Source organism: Apium graveolens, chromosome 6, assembly GCF_009905375.1.
Source record: "Apium graveolens cultivar Ventura chromosome 6, ASM990537v1, whole genome shotgun sequence".
NCBI classification, from domain to species: domain Eukaryota; kingdom Viridiplantae; phylum Streptophyta; class Magnoliopsida; order Apiales; family Apiaceae; genus Apium; species Apium graveolens.
Genome location: NC_133652.1, coordinates 292,506,336 through 292,515,985, shown reverse-complemented (window position 1 = coordinate 292,515,985; position 9,650 = coordinate 292,506,336). Strand labels below are relative to the sequence as shown.

Here is a 9,650-nt window from a genome sequence, read left to right as displayed (position 1 = left end):
CATTTTTCTCAATCGAATGTCAGTTTTGCTTGCTATTTCTACTATTAAGTTCAATTTTAATTCTGTATTGGTTAGGTGCTGCCCAATGATGTAATCGCCCGATTAAATGTACATGAACAAATGACCTGGGTTCAGTTATGCCTGAACAAAAGTACTTGGATTATAAACTTGAAATGGGAGAATGGGAATTTGCTCTTTAACAAAGAGTGGACAAAATTATAAAAATATGTGAACTTGAAAGAAGGGGATGTTTGTGTGTTTTCGCGTACAGAGCATTCGCAGAGGTTGAATATAAGTATCATTGACAATGATAATGACAATGAATAAAAAACTGAAGGTATATTTGCAGATCTTTATCAGACCTCAAAAAACTTTAACTGTATATGACAAAATTGTTAACCATGTTGTATTCTTCCCGGGAAGTTCATGGAAGTGGAATTTCAGCCAAAAAATGTTTCAAAATGGTTAGTCATGACATGCTGCATGACGGGAATCTGGTAACGTAATTGCATAACTTACATTTATTGCAACAATTTTAGGGAGTGGCTAATACATTTATGTTCTTCACATCTATATTTGTACTATATAGGAATTACCATCAAAGTTTATAGACACTTATGGTTCAATGCTGGGTGACAAAGTTAGGCTGTCATTTGGTGACGGGTGGCAATACATTGCTAAGTTCTCTGAGCTCAATAAAAGTTTGTTCGATTTGGATGAAGTTTTCAACAATTATTCTGTGAGGGAGAGTTTTTGGATTTTCTTCGATTGTGTTGGTCCATCAAGTCTATACTTAACAATATTTAGCACAAATTGTATGGATATTCTTAATTCTGCACCGGCTAAAGTGTCTTTGAAAGAGCTGGGGAAAATACTGTGTTTTGAGGTTACTGATATGTCTACGTCAGATTCAGATTCTTCAGGTACTTTTCAATTCAGTATGTAGTATATTACCAAAGAACCATACAGAATAACCAATTTTGTTTGCTTTATAACAGATGCTCATTTGGAGAGATCGCCAGGCCAAACAACAGGTACAACAGTACTCTGTCCATTTAGGTAGGGATATTTGTTGGCCTGTATGCATAATTAATAGTAATTATTTTTATTCCAGGATTGGTTAATCACATTTCATAAGGAGGAAGTCAATTACCTGTGATTTTGCATGATACGGCTGAGGCAAATGTCGAGGAAGGTACCTTTGAATTGATGCCTTAATGACTTGTTATAGTTTCATACGTATGTGTATATTTTGTGCGGGTGATTGTTGGGATGTATACAATATTATAACTAATTATCTGTATTCTATGATTGGTTAATGAGATATCATCGGGAGGAAGTCAAATACATGGGATTTTGCATGATGCGGCTCAGGCAAATGTGGACGAAGGTACATTTCAATTGATGGGTTAATGACTTGTTATAGTTACATAAGTAATTGTAAAATTTCATGCCGCTTCAGGAGCCACCCAAGCAAATCCAGAAGTATATTTTGGTGAAGAAGAAAATACCCTTTTCTTCACAGTAACTCTGTTGCCGTCACATGTTGATCAAAGAGGACACGGAGTGGTAAGATTACCTGTACCCAGTCCTTGTAAAAATTTGATCATGCTTAATCCGTACTTGTCCTCTTAACTTTTTTTTATCTTCCATATAGTATTTCCCAAGACACATGCTCCAAGTATTTCGAACATGGACCAAATCTACTCTCATCAGACTTCTATTTGGAGATGGTACTTGGTATGTCGCTGTTCAGCGAAAGAGGAAAACATGCCGATTTGGATTGTGTTGGAACGATTTCACCTACGATAATAACTTTGTTGCAGGCAACAGACTACGATTCAGAGTTGTTCTCCTTACTTAATTGCACTTCCAATCTGGCATGAAGGTTATTTGTACTTTAATTCGGTACTTATTTGTACTTTTGAAGTTTGTTACGTTTGATCAACTATTCACATTTTAATTAAACCCCCTTTTTTCACCTATTTCTACGGTCATAGGCGTAATTCTTCTTTATTATGTTACATGTAAGATGAAACAATTCAGAATACATTTGTAGAAGAATAAACTACTACCAATTCGTAACATAATTTATAATATATAATGGTTAAGAGCAAAGTATTTAACACAGTAAAACATTTTCCCATAATCAGATTTACAGAATTACTTAATAACAATAATGTATTCCTACACATTTATAAATTCAAACAAACTAAGCTTCTGGAAGGCCGTAAAAAACTTCTTTGTACACAACGTTCTGGGTGATATTTGTAGCTGCACCAGACTCATCATCAACAAATATAGTGAGGCCAGTGGGTGAGGTTACTCGACTAATAGCAACATAATACTGTCCATGAGTGAACACTGACTTAGGTAAGTATAGCCTAACTGTCTTCAGGAATTGACTTTGAGATTTGTTGATTGTCATGGCATAGCATATCTGTAAAGGCATTTGTTTCCGTACCAATTTGAATGACATCTTTGTATCTGAGGGAGAAAGCTCCATACGTGGAATGAAATGATTCGAACCAACAAACGTACCACAGATTACTTCACACTCCACACAGAATCTCAGGCATTTGGTCACAATCATCCTTGTACCATTACACAAACCTAGGGTTTGGTTCAAATTACGCATTAGCATAACAACAACCCCAACCTTCAGTTTCAGATCATGAGGTGGCATCCCAGCTACATTTAAGGAGTTCAAATACTCTATTGGGAAGGCTTCATTCAGATTCTCATCTGTCCCACCAAATTCCTCTGCAGCATCAACACTAAAATAGGACACAGATTCTCCGGGGAGCTTGTCTACAATAAGCGAATTGAGGTGGCCCACAGTCTGGTTGGTAGGGGTCAAAATAGCTCTCTCGCTCAAGTACTGTGTACTGTGCCCTTTGTGAGCAAAATTAGGATACGTGCTACAAATCATATTATCAACTGTGTTTTCAGTTTGTACGTCACAGAACTGAGACGGAATCAAAATTTGATTTTCAGTGACTGGCAAATTGCAGACTCGAGGTGGACTGACCGGGCCATTACCAATGTCAAGTACCCATTTTGTAAACTTTTTAAGCTTTTCACTTTCACTATCACTCTCACCTTGTTTCAAGCGCATGTTTTCTGTCAGCAAGAATACTTGGCAAATGGACCACAGCCATGACCTAGTGATACAGGCAGCTACAATATCAGCACGATCTGCATACGTAATTACTGGGAGGATTTGACGGAAATCACCACCCAGAACTACAGTAATACCGCCAAACGGCATGGTGTAACGTTCTGGATCAACAGCTTTTATGATATCCTTCAACGATCGGTCTAGGCATTCAAATGCGTACCTGTGCTGCATAGGCGCCTCGTCCCATATTATTAGTTGTGTCTGTTTTATGAGTTGCACAACATCTGAATCATGGGCAATATTACATGTTGAACATTCATCAAGAACTATTGGAATTTTAAATCTGGAGTGCGCAGTCCGACCACCGAACATTAATGTGGCAGCAATTGCTGAAGAAGCAACTGGAAGCACAATTTTACCTTGTGAACGTAACTTACATATAAGAGTTCTCCATAAGAATGTCTTTCCACAACCACCACTACCATAAACGAAGAAAATCCCTCCAACATTAGTGTCAATAGATTGTATTACTGCATCATATATTTTCCTCTGCTCCTCTGTACAGTCATGTAGTAGCTTGGCAGTTTCATACTCCGTCTTCCTGGTGTCATAGCTTGTCTCTTCAATTATCAAATTGTTTGTTCCATTGTTCAAATAGCTGCGAGGAGGTTGAGGCAACTGATCAAATTTCTTCAAGGATTTACCAACTGACCGGATCAACTCATCTATTTCTGTAATATTTGATATCTAAAACTATTTAACAGCATTCACCCAATTATAGAAAAAATGACGAACAATTAATGGACTGCATTTCCAGCCCACAAAAAATTTAAAATTTGTCTTACATTGTAATGTAAAAAGGTGTCATACCTCCTAAAGCATAGAACTGCAGTTGCATATCATTAAGAGTGAATAAGGTATTTGGACAACTTTGACGTCGTCTGAGTAAAATGTCATCAACCATGCTCTTCCAATGTGTACTCCATAAAGTCTTCAAATCAGTGACTTTACAATTGACAATAATATGGACAAAAAGCTGTCAAACCTGGGGAGGTAATCCACCTGCAGAAGCTTGAGTCAACACTTCATGCCATTCTTTATCATCGTCAAGTAAACCATACTCTTTACAGGCATCGCGAAATATACTGTAACATACTCCATTAACGGTACGTAAAGACTTAAAGGAGGTGGCACCATGTACCTTCGTAAGCAATAAACGAAGAAAACCAAGGCTCACCCGTACTGTGATGCACATAACATAATCTACCTATTTGAAACCCATGCTTCCTCATGGTCCATTTCCTCTCACCATCATTCCACACATAAAACCGTAGAATTTCATCATAAGTGTACTCCCGTGCATTAACATCAACAGAGTTTAAATAAAAAAAGGCTTCCAGTTTACTGAACTTGTTCTTCTTCCTGACATCAACTTTCCCTAGCGCTTCATTGGCATGGAAGGTGCAGTTTTTGTCACATGGTAAGTGAAATTGAAGTCTCTCAACAGATATACTTCTATGATAGATAGGGAAGCCAAAAATCCTATATGCTGATTCAGCACCACATAAATATCTTCCATCAAAATATGCATTTATCTCATCTATTCCCCCCTCATCAGTATCATTCGCTTGCCTTTTTCTCTTTCTCTGGACATGAACCGTAACACGATCATGGCCTTTCAAACAGTTATTAAATAAATACTTAAGACTGCGTGCATGACAACATATTTCCACATTCATATGGCATTGATACTTGACTAAAAGATCCCGGTTGTATGGTACTACCCACTGGTTGTCCAGCTGAGCCTTCCTTATTTCAACAGTAATGTTTGTCCTGCGTCGCATATACATCGGGAAGCCACTGTCATCAAAAGTAGTTCGAGCACAGTACCTGAAACCATTCAATTATTACAAAGTTTAGGTATTAGGGTAACTTACGGGATTCTAAAATGACACAAAAAGGGTATGCCTATATCTTACTTTTTCGTAAAATGACGTATGCAACGTAAATCTTTCATGCATGGAGACTTTACATTTTGCAAACCACATGGACCGTGGATCATAAATTCCTTCACGGCTGCATAACCAACCGGATCTAATAAATGATCTGGGATTTCTGCGGATACAAAATTATCCACATTCTGCTTGAGGTTTTTTTTGAATCAGCATCAAGCCATATTAATATATGTACATGTGGAAGGCCTCTTTTCTGAAACTCGACGACATACATAACTGCAAAACGGGAAAATTTAGATTATATTGGCAATATGCAAAACAAAAATCTAATTAGAAATTAAACTACGAAAGTCCTGGTAAACAATCTTACCTCGAATACAAACACCAAAGTTTTTTTTGTCCTTAATATCTACCATTAACTGATCAAGTTCTAGCCTAAACACCCTTGATATGATGTCGGGACAGTTTGGAGCAATGCAACCAGGCACATACTCCATCATCTTCTGAATTTCATCCCAAAGAGAATTACAGGTCATAGTCAGGAATATGTCAGGATGTCCGATGTAATAGCATACGGCCAGCGCATCTTGAAAATTTTGTTGCATGTATCGCTTCGAACCAATATAGCCAGCTGGCAGAACTATACCTTTACCGGTATTTGAACTGTCCACGTCACCTATGCTAGTAGATCTACAAATATTGTTGTATAATTCATTCCGTAAAGTTGTTTGGCGGATCCACCATAGTCGTGTTTATTCAATGGTAGAAAAAGCATCTACCATATATTGTTGAAATAGTCTTCCACCTAGCCGAGGAGTCAAACCTACAATACAACTTTCATTATTTATTTCTGGGGAACATAAAAAAACATATATTAATTTCTAAATATACCTTACCATCAGACTCTCTAATTTGGAAAGTATATGAGTAGTAATTCTCCAGAGATAAAAAGCCACGTGGTTTGCAAGAACTATCCGCAGTCTTTTGAAATTTAATCTTTGGGTGAAATCCATCTTCTCCACGTGGAAAGAGTAAAGGGTACTGTAAAGCCATCAACTTCGGATGAACATAAGAAACACGGACTAAACCTTTACCTTTTTCCTTAACAACTATATCACGGTCGCCACATGTTTCTTCAGTGTCACCAACCATAATGCCAACAACTTCATCAGTGCTAGAAATATGACATTCTCTTCCACTCTCAGATCTGATAACTTTTAGTGTAATCTGCAGCTCAACTATTTCATCGCTTTCATACAATTCAAGATGCTGCCTAAACTCACCAACCAATTGATTTGTTATCTAACATTATTATAAGACCTCGTACAACCTCTTTATCAACACTTTCTCGGTCATGAACACTAACCCACCGAAGACGATTATCAACTTCGTTAATGGTGTCATAAATGTAAAGTTGACAAAATTTGGGGGTTTCATTGTCATTCGGTATTAAAGATCCAAAAACATGGTGGTTCTGACCATTTAATTTGTATACATAAGGCGCCCTTCCATTGTTAATTGAATGATCTATGTTACCACCGGTAGAAGTAAAGGAAAAAATTGCATTGTAGAGCCGTATCAATCTATGAAAAGTAGGACCTCTTTTCTTGTCATTGTATAAATCCAGCAAATACTCAGGGGTAGGAGGGATTGGAGGCAATCTCACAGCACCTTTCATGCAACAAAGAGAAAATATAGGACAACCTTTAGTCACATTTTTATTTACCCTTTCTTCCTTCAACATCCGAGCATGACATTTCGAACATATGGCAGTAGGACCACCCAAAGAAGCATACTCCTCAGGAACGACACGTCGCGGTACATGTCTGCTCTGCATCAAATTACAATCCGAATTCATCCCATCAACAATGACTTCATCATCACCATCAAGCGACCAACTAAGACAATCTGCATCATCTGCATTTTTTTATTTTAGTTTGACAAAATTAATTGTGGATACTTTTTTAGGAGTACATCTTTGTTTTTCTTACCACTTGATTCACAATCACTTGCTTCATAATCTGATCCTTCAGAATCATCAGACAAAAATAAAGGAGCAACTACATTCGGACCTGCAAGAAAATATTAAATGGTAAATCATAATTACGTAAGACATAACAAAAACGCAATATCACATACATTTTACCTTCATTAAAGTCATTACTTTCTTCCTCATCATCACTAACAATCTCATCTGCGAATAATTCTCTACCAAATCCAAGATAATTTTCCTTCCCTTTCCGGTTCAAAGGTTCACGTTCATTTAAGGAAATATCATTAATATTTGATCGCGTTTCCTCTGTTTCATAATTAAAATAACTATTATTTAGTTATTCCTGTTACCTTAAGGATAGACAGACAAAAGCTTAACAATGCTAGAATCTAATATTTACCTCTCAACATATTTCTAGAAAATGAGGCGCTACCTGAATTTGTTACATCTGATAAAGGAGTTCTGTCCTGACTACCTTCAAGAGGAATTCATGTAGTTTACTCTGCTATTTGATCGGGGAGTAACAATAGGACTACTACATTCTACCAACCAAATATTAAACACATTATTGCTTCATAAACATAAAATAACAGTTGCTTTGCAAGAAAAACACAGAGTAAATTAAGAAAACAAACAGTACTTGCAGCTGTTTCATTCAAGTGGCCTGACCTAGGCAAGTCACCAAGTTTCCTCCTCTTTCCCACCAACCTAACAATATTTGACGTGGATTCCGTCAACATACCTGCATTACAGACAAAACAATGGGTAGTCAGAACATAAGCCTAAGTATGTTTGCGGTTTAAGTTTTGTAAGAATTAGAATTCGTACTTGTAGGTGTTTTCTTTTGGCTCCCACTACTAACTATTGTTGGGGTGAACAGAGGTGATCGGTTCGTCTTGGTTGACGGAGTATGAATGTTGGCCATTGATCCTGTTAACACGGGTGTTGAACAAACACAAACAAAAGTCTTACTTATATTCACACATACGAAGAGAAGGTATTCAATAACAACTTACTTACATTGTGGTCGTACTCCTTACCTGTGGAAGAAGATAAAGCACAACGATCAGCAACAGCAGAGTCGACAACCTACATTCTCTTTGTTACGATTCAATTGTTTTGTTCTTCTGTACTTCCGACCATAATCTGCATTCAAATCTTCCAGGTTAAAGAACTTGTCACCTTCTTCACCACCCATACCTTGCACAATGAATCAACCCGTAGTCAAATTAACAACATGAATTTGTATACACAATCTTCAAGTGGGTGAAGACACTATTCAAAAGAGGGGGAGAAGTCACTAATTAACCTAAAGAAACTAATTAGAATTTGAATTTCAAATTCAGAAGTGTATAGGGACACATTCTTACCTTCCAAGAGAAGCTTAAGAAGCTTTCAACATAAGCTTTCTTCTCATCCAATATAATCTTTATTCTCATCCAATATATAATTTTAAAAAACTAATCAGTGGCAACTTTAGTAATTTTTTACAACTTGGTGGGTACAATGCTAAAAAGGGGTTAAAGTTACTATTCAAAAGGGACAGTAGGAACTGTTATATACATAGATTGTCCGTCATACCTACCTACTATAAACATGTATACTATTAGCCATATAGCCTACATGTTTGGTTTATGGTTTAACGATTAGTATTGGATACGATTATCAGAATTACATACAACTGCAAACTCACATCACAAGTTTTTAGTTTATAACTCTGTTTAATACTAATTATTTAAATAAATAAATAGTATTAATATTAACCTAAACATATACAACTACAGGCCTAAACATATATTAACTTATAATATTTACCTAAACAAATAATCAAATAAGGTACTCATGATAACATAATAACTTATAAACTCTAAAGTCTATTATGGTCAAAGATAGATTGGGGAAGGCTTGTTCTGGAACCTAGACAAACCAGAGCATGAGAAGGGAATACTCCACAGTCCACATATACTCAAGAAAATCACTATGAGAGTCCTTGACTACCTCTGATCAATCGAATACAGGGCATATTTTATGTGTATACAGGGTAATATTAATATATAAACACAAATAAATCATATTTCAACTAATTACATATCATCGATAGTAGTCATAATTTACAAACCTATATGAGCATGAGCAGGGCATACTCCACATATACTATAATTTGAGGTCACAACATTGAAAGGATTATCCTCTTAATCCTAAATCTCATTAACAGCCGCAATGCATCCAACTCAAAATTAAAAAAATCACTAGACACAGACTTGACTTTGTCTTTACTAATTACAAAAATCCATCCAACTCAAAATTACAACTGAAAATTAAAAATACTCAGAAAACCAGAACATGCAAACATCGAAAAAACTCAAAATTATAACTGAAAAAACTCAGAATGACTCAAAAAACCTCAAAAACTTTACAAAATATTTTAACCCAAAATACTCATGAGTCTCATTCATCAAAATCATATACACATCAAAATATACAACATCGAAAGCATTCATATATAAAATCATATAAGCCCTAATTTCACATGAAAACCAGAACATGTAAACAGAAAAACAGAGAGAAACCACATATGCAT

At 36.2% G+C, this 9,650-nt stretch overlaps 1 protein-coding gene across 1 annotated transcript; it reads right to left on the bottom strand.

The window, feature by feature from the left end:
- Positions 1-2,212: 2,212 nt before the first annotated feature.
- LOC141666227 (uncharacterized) lies at positions 2,213-8,267 on the bottom strand. Its single transcript, XM_074472222.1, has 15 exons — positions 8,159-8,267; positions 7,898-7,999; positions 7,710-7,811; positions 7,470-7,544; positions 7,223-7,375; positions 7,068-7,148; positions 6,447-6,993; positions 5,968-6,349; positions 5,447-5,579; positions 5,312-5,352; positions 5,101-5,261; positions 4,323-5,011; positions 4,167-4,243; positions 3,992-4,007; positions 2,213-3,852 (listed from the first exon to the last, which is right to left on the bottom strand). Exons 1-15 carry the CDS (start codon positions 8,265-8,267, stop codon positions 2,213-2,215), a joined length of 4,308 nt encoding a protein of 1,435 aa, XP_074328323.1.
- Between the last annotated feature and the right edge of the window lie 1,383 nt (positions 8,268-9,650).

Excerpts from the sequence above, each read along its gene's own strand:
- LOC141666227 (XM_074472222.1), bottom strand. The coding sequence starts at position 8,267 with ATGGGTGGTGAAGAAGGTGACAAGTTCTTTAACCTGGAAGATTTGAAT. Across the intron at positions 7,812-7,897 it reads CCAAAAGAAAACACCTACAA|GTATGTTGACGGAATCCACG; the intron begins GTACGAATTCTA and ends TCTGTAATGCAG. Across the intron at positions 5,353-5,446 it reads CTTTGGTGTTTGTATTCGAG|TTATGTATGTCGTCGAGTTT; the intron begins GTAAGATTGTTT and ends CCCGTTTTGCAG.